This window comes from Micropterus dolomieu, linkage group LG03 (genome assembly GCF_021292245.1).
Source record: "Micropterus dolomieu isolate WLL.071019.BEF.003 ecotype Adirondacks linkage group LG03, ASM2129224v1, whole genome shotgun sequence".
In the NCBI taxonomy this organism is placed as follows: domain Eukaryota; kingdom Metazoa; phylum Chordata; class Actinopteri; order Centrarchiformes; family Centrarchidae; genus Micropterus; species Micropterus dolomieu.
In genome coordinates, this window is record NC_060152.1 from 18303594 (window position 1) to 18320125 (window position 16532).

At 42.6% G+C, this 16532-nt stretch overlaps 1 protein-coding gene across 4 annotated transcripts in view; it reads left to right on the top strand.

The window, feature by feature from the left end:
- Positions 1-16503, top strand: part of fhod3b (formin homology 2 domain containing 3b) — a 95591-nt gene extending 79088 nt beyond the window's left edge. The window contains exons 9-28 of one of the 4 annotated variants that reach the window (XM_046045567.1): positions 109-252; positions 448-689; positions 2128-2265; positions 2413-2778; positions 3637-3699; positions 4252-4362; positions 4540-4674; positions 5088-5138; positions 6076-6266; positions 6828-7391; positions 7466-8385; positions 9187-9345; positions 10094-10276; positions 11355-11474; positions 12344-12505; positions 12637-12827; positions 13050-13242; positions 15218-15404; positions 15994-16155; positions 16325-16503. In XM_046045567.1, the coding sequence (XP_045901523.1) occupies positions 109-252; positions 448-689; positions 2128-2265; positions 2413-2778; positions 3637-3699; positions 4252-4362; positions 4540-4674; positions 5088-5138; positions 6076-6266; positions 6828-7391; positions 7466-8385; positions 9187-9345; positions 10094-10276; positions 11355-11474; positions 12344-12505; positions 12637-12827; positions 13050-13242; positions 15218-15404; positions 15994-16155; positions 16325-16407 (4365 nt within the window). In that variant the 3' untranslated portion in view covers positions 16408-16503. The remainder of the gene's footprint in view (positions 1-108; positions 253-447; positions 690-2127; positions 2266-2412; positions 2779-3636; positions 3700-4251; positions 4363-4539; positions 4675-5087; positions 5139-6075; positions 6267-6827; positions 7392-7465; positions 8386-9186; positions 9346-10093; positions 10277-11354; positions 11475-12343; positions 12506-12636; positions 12828-13049; positions 13243-15217; positions 15405-15993; positions 16156-16324) is intronic. The other 3 variants (XM_046045568.1, XM_046045569.1, XM_046045570.1) reach the window with 3 other exon arrangements.
- The last annotated feature ends 29 nt before the right edge of the window (positions 16504-16532 follow it).

A 16532-nucleotide genomic window follows, 5' to 3' on the forward strand; every position in this document is an offset into this window, starting at 1 on the left:
TCATTGTTACATTTTTGTTCTCTCACAGTTATTCTAAAATATTACAGAGACAATGTTAAATCTCTGAAGATTTTTCTTTCTTTTTTATTGGATGTGTTTGTGTTTTAGACTCTGGCAGGCCTCCCGGACCAGGACTCGTACTACGACATGGTGGACTGTCTGGAGGAGAAGGGCATCGAAGCCATGGCCCAGAGACACCTGAGCAGGAAAGGCACTGACCTTGACCTCGTTGAACAGTTCAACATTTACGAGGTGAGGAACCCCACACAGCCCGCATTATTAGATAACAACCAGCTGTAACGTAATGTTAATAGGTGTGTGTGTCTCATAATAGGTCATAGGTCACATGGCTTCTCGCATACTCATACAGCAGCCAAAAATTAAGTGTTTATGAACAGCAAACAAACCATTTATTTACTCACTTTCTGTGTGATGCCTTTGATTCAGATGACTCTCCGCCATGAGGATGGAGACGATGAATCCCAGTTGCCTCCCAGCGGCCGCAAGGACCGTCGACGGGCCAGTGTTGGTGGTACCAACGAGAGGCGTGGCCTGGAGAGAAGACGCAGCCGGAGACACTCCCTCCAGAATAGCAGAGGCCACGCTTCTGCCCCAGCATCACCCTGCAGCCCTCATGCAAGCAGCCTCCTGCCCTTCGGTGGCCAACGCGTTGAAGACATCAGTGAAAGGTAAGGCGGGGGGAGGACAGAGGGAAAAGTGGAAGAAAATAAGTGTTATCCTTGCTTCCTTTTTCGCTTTGACTTGGTCTGATCCTGATTTTTTAAAAGTTCAGCCAGGAGGGTTTGTTTTGATCTTTTATATTTTAAACCCTGAGAGATAGCAGCGACTAAAAAGGAATCATAAATTATTCCTGGGCCCACGGAGTATAACTCTGTTTCACAGGAAATGTCTTAACTGCAAGTGTTGTATTATATTTCAGTCTCAGAGAGATGTGTCTATTCTGTCTACAGCAGAAGCAGAGAATTTAATTATATAGCAATTTAAAGAAGGGCAAAGAGGAGACCGTTGCTGGAAAATTATATTTAAATTAATTTTCCCACTGTGAAAGACATTCTCCTGCCACTGATGGAAAGAGGAAGCCTCTGTAAATACACGATATGAGCTATCTGCTCTCTGTCTCAAGTCTTGCTTCCTTCAGTGAGAGTGCATTAAACTTAAACTCCACAAGGCCATCTGTTTTATATACGACAAACCTTTGTGACTACACAAACTCAAATTGCAGTCTTATTTAATTGTACACTAGCGTGGCCATATAAAAACACCAGAAAAACTTAACCAGACAGTTCCTTTTATGGAAATTGTTTATTCCACTTTTTATTACAGGTCATACATAAGAGGGGGAAAAAAAGGCTTGAAGTTTGAACTTATACGTCACCTTGCTTTTTGTATTAGAAATTCCCACTGATCAATGTCTTTACTAATTTCACATAAGTCAATCCCCTATCATTTGTTATTATAACATTAACAAGTAGCCTATGTACTAATATTCCTGGTTGCAGTCAGGTCTTTAGGTATACTTAAATTCAGTCCAGTATGTCATTTGATACCAGACTAGCTTCTTCCAGTTCATCACAGGAAATTCAAGCCACCTTTGAAGATCGCCATTTTCCATGTTGTTAATGAAATCCAGACAACCAAGAGGGATCCAAATAGCCAAATGGCCACAGACTCCTGTAGGACAATGTATTCCAGACTATCATTTCAAACACACACAAGATATCTCCTACAGCCCTAACACTTGTTAATGAACAAATTAAATAACTGGGAGATGTTTTTAATATTTGTCATTTTTTTGTATTAATGTTTCCATAGAAATTGCACTTGAATGTAGGTGTAATTGTTGCCTGTGCCTACCCATTTCTAACCTTTTGAGACATTGTCATGCAAGCCTGTGGTCAAAACTTACTAACCTTCTCATACATCTTTCAGGCGTCGTCTCTCCTAGCAAGCATGTTTTCAGTGTTTCTCATTTCTGTGTGTTGTCTCTCCCATGCCTTCCTCTGCTGTCTGCGTTTTCATATTGTCTCTGTCCACTTTCTCTCCCCTCCCGCCTGCCTACATCCTCCCTTTTCTCCTTTCAACCCTCGACCCCTCCTCTCACCACAGAGAAGAGGAAGAAGAGGAGGAAGAGGAGGGGGAAGGAGAGGAGGAGGAGGCAGAGGAGGAGGAGGATGAGGAGGACGAGGAAGAGGCAGATGATGAAAGTCATCCAGTCACTGAGTCCTCTAGACAGGGTGCTCACAGGTATTTTAGGCCAACTAGTTTCCCAAGCGTGATACAGTTTCCCCTTTTTCCTCATGCAGTTCCTCCCTAGTTTTTCTACCATTTAAAAGTGTGATTATTTTCTTCATTCCCTTTGGACTCCTACTCTCTTGTATTTTGTCATCCTAGTGTGGCTCCAGCTGTAGCAGACACTCCTAACATGTGTTTGAACTTAAAGTGTATGGCCAACATCCTCCCTAAAGCCAGTGACCCTGAAGGGCAGAGAAAAAATCTCAGCGTCATGACCAGAGCGTCTTCTCCTGTGTCCGTCGCACCTAAAAAGAGGACCTTTAGTCCTTGTTGTGTTCCTCCCAAGCCACCTGACTGTGCCTACTCCATTGCTCTGAGTAGAGTGCCAGGCTCTGCACACCCTCAGTGTCGGTTTATCCCAACTTCACCCATATTCCCTCCCCCTCCGTCCCCTGAATTGAACCAGAGCCAGGTGTCTGGGGCCGAGGAGAGGGAGAAGGGCCAGGACAGAGAAAGGCACTACAGGTAGAGGGCAGGAGCTACAGTTCATCTACTTGTGTTACACCCAGACCATTACGCATCACAATGTGGAAACACACTGTCCTCCCCATCACTCGTGTCTGTGTCTCTTTGTAGCTCACTGTACACTCAGCAAAGACACCTGCAAGCACCACAAGAGTAAAAGCACTCATCACATAGTAATTCTAGTTTAAATATCTTTTCTGTTGGACATGCTGTAGCTTAGTCCCTCTCTACCTCCTTCATCCTTAAAAAATGTTTTTCTTGATCATAGCGGCCAGAAGCGCCTTTTTTCCCCTTCAGATGTGATTTATGTTGCATCTATCATTTCCAAAGACATACTGTACCAGAAAAAGGAAAGTCATAATCACTTCCTTTTCTCAGTTGCTAGAATGTATACACACAACAACATTTACTACTCATCTGTCTTTCATTGTGGCTCTGCGCCACAGTTAATCCAAGATAACTCACTAAATAATTTCAAAGCATTAAGGAATTTAAAATATTAGCATGAGTCACAGTCACTGTCTCTAAGTTGTTCATGTTTCTGCCCAGAGGGCACAGCAGTCCCTCATTATGTACCACTAGTGCCATCTAAGCATAAATTATTCTGTTCTCAATGCCGTGGACAAAAAAAGTGAAAGCCTCTAAAACCGTTAACATTAGCTTTTACTGCCTTTTAAATAGCCCACTGAATTGGTTAAACAAAGCTATTCTCTTGCCCCTGTCGACTGTGTGTGGTGTGTTACAGCCCTCCTTCCTTCGACTGTTGTCTCACTATCTTGTTTGAGTGACTAACGTTTAATTATTTAACCTTTGGAGTGGCTGACCTGACTCTCATTTTTTTCTCACTTCCCTCTTCAGTCTGACAGACATAAACAACTCTCCTACATCTTACTCAGCTAGAAAGCCCTGCTGGGCTGAAAGGTAAGACCAGGAGTCAACAGGTCATGTGTAACAAGAGTATGCAGGGACGAGATGTGTAATGGCTCTGAGGTTTTGTGAGTTAAATTAACACATGCACATAATGCAGTCTGCCCGAAAGTTTTGCAGTTGAGAACAACACTAATAGTTGAACACTACTATGTTTCCAGTGGTTGTTTCTGTGCTGTTCTAGAACCAAATGTGCACGCAGCAATTACAAAGCCTCTAAGAAAAGCATATAGCCTACTGTAGGTCTGGTGAAAAGATCAATTTGTAAAAGGTTGCCCCCATGTACATTTCATGGATGAGCAATGCACCTGCCATGCCATCTAACCTTTCAAAGTTTTATGGGTATGGCTTTTCTCAGAGGAAGGCTGTTCAGATGCCTAGGGAGAAGTGCTTAAGAGCACTGTTCTCTTACTCAGTACTTACTAAGTATGACATTGCAATTCGTACCACCTCATCATTACAGATTCTTGAATTGATGTTCTTCTTCTGTCTTTCAGTAGAAATGTAGTAGAGATCAAAGCATTTATTTTCCCCTTCTTTTAACAGAATCAGTGCCAATGGCACTCCGTACCCTGGCAGGCACCAGGTTCACACATCACCCATCCATCGCTTCACTAGTTCAGCAACCTGCACACCAGAATCCAAACCGGTTGACAGGTTGGCATCTCAGCTTTTCCACAGCTAGAACATTTTGTAGATACAGTTGATTAAAAGCTTGCCTCATCTGGAAAGCTCCTGTTTGAACAGATGTGCAAATACCTAAATCAAAAAGCAAACCAATCACCACTCCATATATGAACGTAATCACGTTTGTTCTTTCTCTTTGCCCCGTAGACCTGGTTTAGGGGGCTTGCTGACTTCATCATACAGACAGCATCAGGAATCTCTGGCTGCAGAGAGAGAGAGGAGACGTGTGGAAAGAGAGGAGCGTCTGCAGAGAATCGAAAGAGAAGAGAGGAACCGCTTCAAGTTAGTCTCACCACACGAATCACACAAATCACTGCATGACTTCATGCCAGAGAGGATATATTATTTCTTCAATTTGTACTGCTGGCAGCTGTAGAGCCAGTAAAGACATGTTGGCATGTGTAATTTTAAGAACAGGTGCCTCCAGTCTTGACTCAGGAGAGATATTCACAAATCTTTCATGATTCTGATAAAAGCTTTATAAGGATCATTAGATATACTAATTCATCGCAAATGTTCTGCTCAGGTGTCTTGTCTTAGCTTTTTATGGTGATCTGTTTTCTTTGCTCTTCCCCATAAAATCAAGCAATAATCAGATTTTAAATAAAATATTAATTTGTACATACTACAAACACTGTTCCTAAATAGTCTTCTCGTTACTCTCTTCTGGCTCTGTTTCTGTCTTTCTATCTCAGTCGAGATTATGTAGACAAGAGGGAAGAAGCAAAACACGCCAGAGACGAAAGGTGAGTGTACTTTATATCATGGGTTCACATGGATCCACAGTAATGCTGCAGTTGTGAAGGAAGATCAAACAACTGAGGAGGTTTTTGAATGCTCTGAAATCCTATTTTCAAATTGATAGCAGATGTAACATTGGTTTCACCCAGCCTCAGGCTGAATTATAAGTGTCAGAGCCCCTTCAGGCCTGCTCACCATTAAGACATCCTAAAGTTAATAGGACAAGTGTGTAATTGTGTTTTGGCATGGACGTGGTCCAGTTATCTCCCTCTGACTGTGTCTGTGTGTGAATGTGTGCACAATGTATAATTTATAGCTCATTCTTATGCCCTTACATTTTTTTCACCACTGTGAACAGGAACATGCATCTTATTAAATTTTACAAATAATGTGTGACCTGAGATAAGTAAACACTAGCCGAAAATGTTCAAGAGCACTTTGGTAATGCCATTTGACATTATTGGAGTCCTTGATTAATGGAATTGCAGTTCAATAATTTCCATTATTACCCAGGAAAAGAACAAACATTTGATATTTGTTCACAGCATAAATAATGGCATTGTGGCTATTATTCACAAATTTTGAATTGTTCAACTTCTTTGAAGGCCTGTTATAAAATGAGGATGGTATAAATTTCTCTACGCTTAAAAGACTATAAGAATGCACACCACTAAAACTTGAGTAGCCTTTTCCCGACAATCATTTAGTTGTTCATTTTGAGAAAATAAAGCTAAACAATGCCAATTTTCATTCCATTTCAAGTGTGTTTCTATCTGATTATACCACAGCTATAAAATGACTAAATTGAGATTTAATCAGCTGTAACATTAAGGACACACCAGCATGCAGCTAAACCACAGTGTGCAGTTATCTGAAAGCTTTATCATTGTATCATAGCTGCTATAGATGGTCTTGGGCTTAAGCTACATTTCGTTATTGCAGATACAAGGCTGTGGAGAGGCTAGCTACAGAGGAGTTTGAGCGGGAGCGCCCCAGAGTGCCAACAAGAGGACGGACAGAGATCACTTTGTGTTTGAGTTCCAACCCTGCCAGCCGCTCAGTGTCCCGCTGTCCCACACCTTCGCCTATTATCTCACAGGAAGAGACCGTCGCCGCTGCACACCAGACGTCAGGTAAATGATATTCACAAACCATTTATTCATTATTAGTGAAGCTGCGAGATGTGAGCTTGTATAGACTGTAACATTGGACTGCAGAGGCAATTCTGGCTGTCAGTGCACCTGTCACACACACTTGGCATTAACACTTTTGAAATGGTTGAAATGAGGTTCTGATTAAACAGCCTCAGTGATTGTGTCATTTGTCATGGCTGCAATCAAAAAGGCTTGTTTCTTTCAATATGACAGTAGTTTACTTTTCTAAAATGTACTTCTTTGGTGACTAAACTCAAATTAAACGATTTTTTTTCTCTCTCTCAACCACTCACATAGTATTTTTCAGTCATTGGCCATGGTAACAGAATTTGATGATTGCTTTGTGAATTACTTCTACAGTCTGAATATGTATGTTGAGTTTTGACAATCTCTCGGTGCAGTTTAGGATTGGTGAGAAGCTATTGAAAGCTGTTTTAATTATAAAAGTTTCTGAATACTATCAGATAATAATATAAAGGGCACATAGCTGAAGTCTAAGTAACATTTTTTTCCCCCACTTTGTTTTGATTTCTCTTCCAGGAACAGAACATATCTCAGAGCCAAACCTTGACCCACAGACCAGGACCAGAAGTCCAGCGCCAGAGTTAACGGTATCAGAACCTTCCCCCACACCTCCCCCGGAACCAGACAAGCAGCGGACTGAGACAGAGTCGCCGGCAAAGACAGAGGATGTTGCTGAGACTCAGTCTGGCCAGAATGTAGTGGCAGAGCCGGCATCAGATGAACAGTCAGGCATGGAGAAAGAAGAGAGGCAAGAGCAGGAGAAGTTTGAGGAACAGAAACAGTGCACGGATGAGGTAGCGGTGGAAGAGCAGGTAGAAGAAACGGAGGTAGCGGAGGTAGCAGACGTAGCAGACGTGGACGAGCCAGAGGTGGAGGCGGATGTTGAGTTAGAGGAGGAGTTTGAGAAGGAGCAGCCGACGGAAAGGGATATAGAAGACAGTGTACTGCTGAGTGAGAAGGAGAGACAGAACGAGGAAGTGAATGAGAAGGACAACTGCTCCGCGTCCAGTATCTCCTCTACAAGTAGCACTCTGGAGAGGGAGGAGCGGGAGGAGAAACTCACCAATGACATTGAAGCAGGTATGATGGATGATTTTATTCACTCACTTTGATAATCCACTATGTATATTTCAATGTCAACATTATTTCAACAGGCCAATGGACCCAGTGCATTAAAGACGCGGACGTGAACGACCAGTGCAACAAAATACTCAACAGCAAGCGCTTCATGCTGGACATGCTCTACGCTCAGAAGACAGGCAGCAAGGATGAAGGGAATGTAGCGGAAACGGAAAAAGAAAACTGTAAATGTGAGAAAGAGGCAGAGGTCAGTGACTCCTCTGTGGCCAGCTTGGCCAGCAGGATCTCCACACTGGAGGCTCACAGACAGGCCAGAGAAGAAAATGTGAAAAAAATGGAGGTGGGACATCTGGACAACCAGGGCAGTGTCCGAGCAGTGGCGGAGAAGTTTGGAGATTTGGTCAAAGGCCTGACGTCCCCTCCTGAGGTTGAGGCCTCAAAAGAGCAGCAGCAGACGGACAAATCATCAACTGCTGCCTCATCAACCTTACCCCCTAAGAAAGAGTCAGATTATATCTGGGATCAGCTGATGGCCACACCCAGGGAACTGCGAATCAAAGAAATGGACTTCACAGACCTGAAGGATGAGGATGACGTAGGCATTGTAGATATGGACACTGTGATTGGGTCAGGTGACCTGACACCACCGCCTCCCCCACCACTATGCAATGCTGCCCTGCCACCACCCCCGCCCCTGTTTGGGTGCCCCCCTCCTCCTCCCATCCTTGGCAAAATGATGCCTCCACCCCCGCCATTCATGGCCCCTATCCCTCCGCCCTCCCCTCAGCTAAGTCGAGGGGAGATGCCTCTCTTCCAAAAGAAGAAGAAGACCATCCGTCTCTTCTGGAACGAGGTGCGTCCCATGGACTGGCAGTGCAAGAGTCATAAATTATGTAAGGAGTCCCTCTGGTCCAAACTGGAGCCAATTCAACTGGACACGTCCAAGCTGGAACAGCTGTTTGAGTCCAAGTCCAAGGAGCTGCCTGTCACAAAGGTAACTTGGTGTTGTACTGCTGTTACAGCAGAAGTTAGAACCATACAGTATTACGATATACTTTTGGGGAAAGCAGTGGTCCTGATTTGTCTTGGTTTCTTTCACATAGCTCTGGATTTCCTGCTATCTGCGACCATATTTGAAAGGATCATTTTGTGAACTCAGTGGTAAATTTGAGCAAACTACTGTCACCCTGGGTTTCTCACATAAATGAGGACAACCATTTCAAATGGGTAAAACCCTTCTCAATAGTAGTTAGAGAGAAGATACGAATATACTAAGCAGATGGGCCCACCTATGAGTTGGAAAGTGTCATTCACAAAATAGGAAAATGATGACTACTGAGCTCTTTACTAGTATCTCTGTCCATTCATTAATTTGCATTTTTTGTTCATTCATACTCCCAAGAGGATACAGTTTTATTTTAATAAAAGTCCTCCTGTAGCACCACCCTTTGGTTAAACTATCAAATTTTCAAAGATTATTTCTCAGTGTTGCACATAATTGCAAAAAAAAAACTGAGCAAATGTTCCCCAAAGGAAGATCCTTTTTTAATTTTGCCAGTAGCACAACACTTAAGCCATCACTGTCACTTGAAAATCCTATGTGAGGTTGTTACTGCAACATGCTCTCTGTCACATCTCCATTTTGTGATAAAGGTTGATAGGTCGGTGTGTTTTTACACATACTTTGTGTAGTGCATCTTTAAACCATTAAGAACTGCTTCCTCTACTCAAGATAAATGATATAATATAAAAATCTGAACCCTTAGCCTATGATCATATTTTGTATCACTCATAGAAAGCAGCTGTTGATGGCAAACGACAAGAAATCATAGTCCTGGATTCAAAGCGCAGCAATGCTATAAACATCGGCTTGACTGTCTTACCTCCTCCCCGCACCATCAAGACCGCTATCCTCAACTTTGATGAGTACGCACTGAACAAGGAAGGGATTGAGGTAAGCTATTTCAAAGATTTAAGTCTCAAGACAAACACTGTATCTAAAATGGTACTGCATATTATAAGTACTGTCTAGTCCATCGAATAAAAACCCATTCAAGCTCACTGGGTCCAAAATAAACTTGGTTTTCTTGAATAATATTTACTCAGTACACTGATGGATTTCCTCAAACAAGAGAGATTTAACTCCTCTAGATAGGGTGGCCCACAACGTTGACATATCATATGATTTTCTGGCTGCATGGCTGGCTGCATGGCTGGCTGCATGGCTGTTCTCATGTAATTAATTACAGCGATGATTAAAGGTTAGCTCCACAGGCATATTTTCAGCTCGTGTTAAAAACCTTACTATAGACTTTTGAGGGACTTCACATCAGCAGATAATGATAAATGTTGCGTCCCTTTGGTATTATATAATCTATAGTTTTCAGAGCTTCACCTTGAGTTCAGTCTCAGCAGAGAGGAGTATTCCTCTCCACCTTTTGTCTCTGGAGATACTTTCAGTCAGACAACAAAAGCGACATTGAAAGTTGAGCAGATGTCAAATTGGAAACATCTCAGATAAAAAAAATAGAAATGTCCGAATCTGTTTGTTTCCTCTCTCTCTCTGTGATTTACCCCCTGACATATTATTTAAAAATTTTACTCAGGTATTGAAAAACATTTGATATGTCTGACTTGATGAATGATCGCATAAGCCTATTCCTTTCCCCTCACCTCCTCTCATTTCTTCCTCACTCTCCTAGAAAATCCTGACAATGATCCCGACAGAGGAGGAGAAGCAGAGGATCCAGGAGGCTCAGTTGGTCAACCCTGATATTCCCCTAGGCAGCGCTGAACAGTTCCTTCTCACCCTCTCCTCCATCACGGAGCTGTCTGCTCGCCTACAGCTGTGGGCATTCAAGATGGACTATGAGCTTATTGAGAAGGTCAGACACATTCCTGTTCACTTAAATCAAGTGCAGATAGATCACATGTTGGGAAGTTACAGAAGTTCAGAACTTATTTTCTTCTTTACAGTTCTTTTTGTGTTGTTTTACTTTATAATATCAAAGGAATATTTTGGAGGAAAAAAAAACTTAAATGCCCTTAGTTAATGAAGTTAGTTCTCATCTAACTCTGCAACAAGGCATTTAAGTATATTTTCCATCAATACTACTATTATGTCTGTACTGTGAATATAAAGCTGCATCTGCTTAGCTTAATTTAGCATAAAGACAGGAAACAGAGGAGTCGCCTGGTAACAACAAGTTAACAAATCTACTTAACATTACCTCTAAATCTGACTAAAACAACAATTTGTTGTTTCACGGGGCACTATTTCTTGGCTAGCCGACAGAGCTAAGCTAGCTGTCTCCCTTTGTTTTCAGTCTTTATACTAAGCTTAGCTAACTGACTGCTGGCTATAGCTTCATGTTTCCTGTCCAGATATGAAAGCAGTATTAATGTTCTTATCTAACTCCTGGCATGAAAGTGATTAAGCGTTTTTATAACATTTTTAACTATTAAAAGAGCTTAAAAGAGTCTTCAAAAGAGTATCCCACCAATTTGGCATTGCACCCCTTTAATATTGTCAGACTCATGATCAATAGCATCGATGAAGCAGAACCAGAGATCTTTTTTATTCCACTCCTTCTTCAATGCAACTCGAGGGCTGACAGTTTAGTCAGAGATTCGGGTGTGTTATGCAAATAATGACCAATGTAGCCTCAAGCAGAGACGAGGAGCGGGCTACAGAGGTCTGGTAACAGCACTCCTTTCTTATTTTCAAGCTTGTAGTTTTCAGCCCCAACCTCAATCGACATCACTTGAGGCAATTTATCAGACTTCAAGCAGCTCCCTCTGGTGCTACTAAAGGCTTTATACAACTTTTTTTCACATATGCAGTGGCAGTACTCAAGATCTGTAAACAGGCTTTGATTTCTACAATTGTAGTAAACTGGCAGAAACATGAACAGGGCAAAGATAATTAATGTGCTTCATGCCTGCAATTTTATGTTCTTTTAGGAAGTGGCAGAGCCCCTGCAAGACCTGAAGGAAGGGATGGACCAGTTGGAGAAAAACAAGACACTCCGTTATATCTTGACCACGTTGCTAGCCATAGGGAACTTTCTCAACAGCACTAATGTGAGTAACCCTCAAGACATATGTAGCTTAGAGGTTCCTCTTTTTTCACTTTCCCTCCCTCTGTCTTTTACTCACTTCCTCCATTTCCTCCCATGCTCCGCCTCCTCCCCTTTCTCCCCGCCAACATATTTATTTGGCAAGGATAACAGTGGACTCTCTATGTGTAGAAGAATGTGCTGCCTGACTGCACCAGAAACTGTCCTTCTACAGTAAAAGCACTTGTGAAGGCCTCTGATGAACTTGGCTCTGTCTGTCTGTCAGTCTGTCTTTCTCTCTGTGAGGAAAAGGGGAAGGGAGGTTGTGTTATTGTGTGTTTTCTGACAGTTTGTGTTTGTTCGTCTGCTTGTGGGCAATTTTGCCTCTGCGTCTCTGACTTTGTGACTTTCTGTGGCCTTGCGTGTGCCTTTTGTGCGACTGCATTGGTGCATACGTCTATGTATGAGTGAACCTCTGGGAATATGAGATCCAAAAATGCAAAAGGGAAACATAAGTCATCAACATCAAAACAAGTACTTCCCATAAATAATGGCCACATTTATAGTTTGCAGTAAGCCATTTAAAACTGGCAGAAGAACAAGGGGGATCCTGTTGGGATTATGTCTTTCATGATATGTTCTGGCTTTTTTTTTTTTTTGCTCCGCCATGGTGAGCAGAACAATTGGTCGGGTCTGTAGTAGATTGTGGTTTCTGATAATCACCAGCCTAATGAATCTACATATCTACACTCCATTGAGCTCCTTTTTCTGACTGTGCCAAAAAGGAAATTCACTGCAATTTGGTCCTTGAGTAGGGGCTTTTGATTTTTAATTCCAGACAGTTGTTTCCGTCCTACATTCTGACTGTGTTCCTGTGTATGCATGCATCTCTAGGCTAAAGGCTTTGAGCTGAGTTACTTGGAGAAAGTCCCGGAGGTGAAGGACACGGTTCACAAGCAGTCCCTGCTGCACCACGCCTGCTCCATCGTGGTCGAGAAGTTTCCAGACAGCACTGACCTGTACTCTGAGATAGGAGCTATCACCCGCTTGACCAAGGTTCGCCTTGTTTAGTTATTATTTAGTCATTAAATGATTTGTCCACAGTAACAGTTTGTTACTTGCAGCAGTAAATTCAAATGTCATATATAACAGTCTGTAGTGAGTTCTGTCTGTGATCCTGTTGTCAGGTGGACTTTGACCAGCTTCAAGACAATCTGGCCCAGATGGAGCGAAGGTGCAAAGCATCATGGGATCACCTGAAGGTCATTGCGAAACATGAGATGAAACCGGCATTGAAACAAAAAATGTCAGACTTCCTCAAAGACTGTGCAGAGAGAATCATTATTTTGAAGATTGTACACCGAAGAATAATCAACAGGTATGTTCAGGCTTAGATCAAATGACTCCATGCAGGATTAGATTGAACATTTCTTCCATTATGCCAAAACTTCATATATTGTCGCTAGTATTTATATCTGTTTCAAAGGCATTTTTCAAAAATGTTTCGGTGTTCATGGTGACTTTTGTTACTTTATTTAAACTTTCATTCTGCCAAAGGATCATTGCACAGTGATGTGATGTTTTCTTTACACATCGACAGGTTTCATGCCTTTCTGCTGTTCCTGGGCCATCCGATATATGCAGTACGTGAGGTCAGCATTCATCGCTTTAGCAAGATCCTGAGTGAATTTGCCCTGGAGTATCGCACAACAAGAGAGCGCGTGCTACAACAGAAACAGAAGAGGGCCAACCACCGAGAGAGGAACAAGACCAGGGGAAAAATGATAACAGATGTAAGTGCTTTTTACCACCAGCAAGAGTCACACACACACACACACACACACACACACACACACACAAACAGACACACACACACACACACACAAAGACACACACACACACACACACACACACACACACACTTTCTCCATTTCCTGATTCTTGTCTTTGTTTAGTTTGTACCTACTCAATTCTATGAAACAATATGAGCAATCCCTAGATACTGGTTCTGTCTTTAATCTGGTTAAAGCACCAAACGTGGCCGTTTCTGAGAGACGTGGCGTACATTTGTAATGACATCAGCATAGTTTCTCGGTATTCATATGTATATGTTACTGTAACAACAATCAGTGAGTTGTTTTTAGTGTATCTCATTCTGTAGCTGCAGCAGGCTTGGAAAGGCCAGAGCAAACACCTCCCTGCATGATTAAAATCCCTTAAGTCGTCTGCTCGGAGCAGACTCCCCAGCGAGCCATGGCAGGGGCCTCTTTCTCTTCAAAGGGACCATAATTCAATCACTGTGTGAAAATTCAAACCTTTGGATGTCCCTGAAGGAGAAATAACAAGGCCAACACCTTAACCACACTCTTATAAAGATGCTCAGTCAAATATGCTCTTTTGTTTTATAGCTTATAACATATGTGCGGTGTTTTCTATGGTATGGGGGGGTGAGAATCTCATAGCAATTTTAAAGGCATAGTTTTACATTTTGTGAAATACCTGTATTCGGTTTGTTGCTGATAGTGTGATGAGAAGATGGATACAATTCTCCCATCTGTTTGTTCAAAGTGACGCTGGACCCAGCATCCAGTTAGCTTAGCCAAGCATAAAGACTGAAAGCAGGGGGACAAACATAGCTTAGGTTTGCCCAAAGGTAACAAAATCTGACTACCAATAACACCAGTTAAAAACACATGTTTTTTATTCGGATCAAACAAGATATAAAATGTTAATCAGTGAGCTTTAGAGGTTGCAGTAGGCTAATTGTTTTACCTACGGACAGAGCCAGGCTAGCTGTTTCCCCCCGTTCCGTCCCGGCTTAATGCTAAGCTAAGCTAACCAGCTCCTGGGTCCAGCTTCATAATTGCTGGATAAAGCATGGTGTCAGTCTTCTCATCTAACTCTCGGCAAGAGTATTTCCCAAAATGTTGGACTATTCCTCAAATCAAGTTTTACATTCTTCTTTATGATTTGAGGAAATGCTACAACCTTTGCAAAACCAATTAGATAACTGTAGCGTATGATTATCAAGCAGAATGCCTAAAAAACTGTCACTTTGTAGATGAAGTTTTCACTTGATACCAGCAGTAAACGATATTCACAACGATATTCCATTTCCTTTCCTCTCTGTAGAGTGAGGATGACGATGATAGTGAGGTAGGGGTGTAAGTTTGTGTGCAAACAAGTGCATGTGAACTTTGTTGTGACTAATATTCAACCAGAATGTGTAGGCATAACTGAACAATAACTGGTATGTTGTAGGTTTAATAAAAGACATGTCATCAGACAGGTGCTCTGTGTGTGTGTGTTAGTGTGACCTTAAATGAATGAGGAAGCCTGAAGGTGATCACAAGGAGAGGGGGGAAAAAGTTGGTCGCATGATGTCAGCTGAAGTGCTGAGAGAGTCTCAATAGGAGGATTCGCAATTTCTTCCTGGTAGAAATGAATAGACCTCAGAGCGACTCAAAGCTGAACCCTTGAAACTGGCATGTCTGCATTGTGGCGAGAGTCACGGTGAAAAGGGCGTTCTGAATTTTTTTGTTTGTATCACTTTAAACGTGTATGTGGCACTTTTGACTCTTAGAAATGACTAATTGTTGTGTTAGTGCTGTGTCACTAGTAAAGATTAACCTGTGTGACAAGTTTAATATTTAAAGCTTTTCCTCATGGTTCTTCCCCAAAGTGCCAGAGCATGGACCTGAGTTTCACCATCTCCTACTAATAATATATTAGTAGATATTGTAATCCTGTGTCCCCCTCCCCCTCCAGAGTGGTAAATTTGGCGGTGCCCCATCAGACACACAGGAGAGCCAACCTCAGGGTATCCAGTATGCTGAAGATGTAGCTGAACACGAGAACATGAAGGCCGTACTAAAGAGTAGCCCGAAGGGTGGAGATAGTGGGACATCCACGGTGCCCGGCCTCCGTACTCGCACCAGAGCCAGCAGCACCAGAGGTCAGTCTCATAAACATGTTACACTGATACAGCCCCTACAGAGCCTTTATATTATCATCCAGCCACTACACTACACTGATTTGCATTCCTCTGGGGCCATAACCGCTCCAGCAGCACAAGAGCATTTTAGTTTACTAAAGTAATTCTACCTGAAACCTTTAAGCTAATCTTTCACTAGAACTGGTAATGTGGCGCTAGGGATGGCAATGTCTGTAAGTCTGTCCTGCTCTTTGCTCCAGACTGAAATTTCTCAACAGGTATGTGTAATGGATTGCTGTGAAATCTTGTACAGACGTTCATGGTTGCCAGATGATAAATCCGTATTGACTTTGGTGATCCCTGACTTCTTCTCTAGATGCACAATACGTTCAAGTTTGTGTTTTGAGTGAAATGTATTTACAACCATTGGATGGACTGCCATTAAAGTTTACACATTCATGTTCCCCTTAGGATGAAAAGTTTGGTGATCCTGAGTGCCATCAACAGATTTTTGTCCAATACTTGTATGGCTGAATTTAGTCTTTTTGTATGCTGATGATGTCCTACCATACAATATCCCTGTTGTATCCATTATGATCTATTGTTTTAGGGCGTGTTCCCCCATGGTGCTCTGCCAATGATGACCCAGTGAACTGCACAGATGATACAGCAGATGAGATCATGGAGAGGATTGTTAGGTCAGCCACTCAGGGGCCCGGACAGCGGACGCAACCTCGGGAGAGGAGACGATCCCGAGCCAACCGAAAATCATGTGAGTCATGTTGACTATTGGACAAGTGGCATACTTTGTTATGCTGCACAGAGGAGTGCTATCAGCTACATGTGCAAACACTGTAATAATACGCTCATCAAAAAGTTGTACTGTCCACAGTTTCATTCTCTCTGCACTTCCCCTTTATATTTCTTTCCTGTCTGCGCAGTGAGGAGGACACTGAAGAACGGTTTGACAACAGAGGAGGCAAGCGCTCTTGGCTTGTCCAGCGGTTCAGAGGTGCAGGTGTGAGCTGGACATAAAGACGTCTGGTCTGGAAGCCCTTTCACTGCCCCTCTGAAGCCTGCACCCAACCCAGCAACCCACTCCACTCTGGCTTGGCACTAACCCCCCCCCCCCCCCAAAGCTTTGATGAG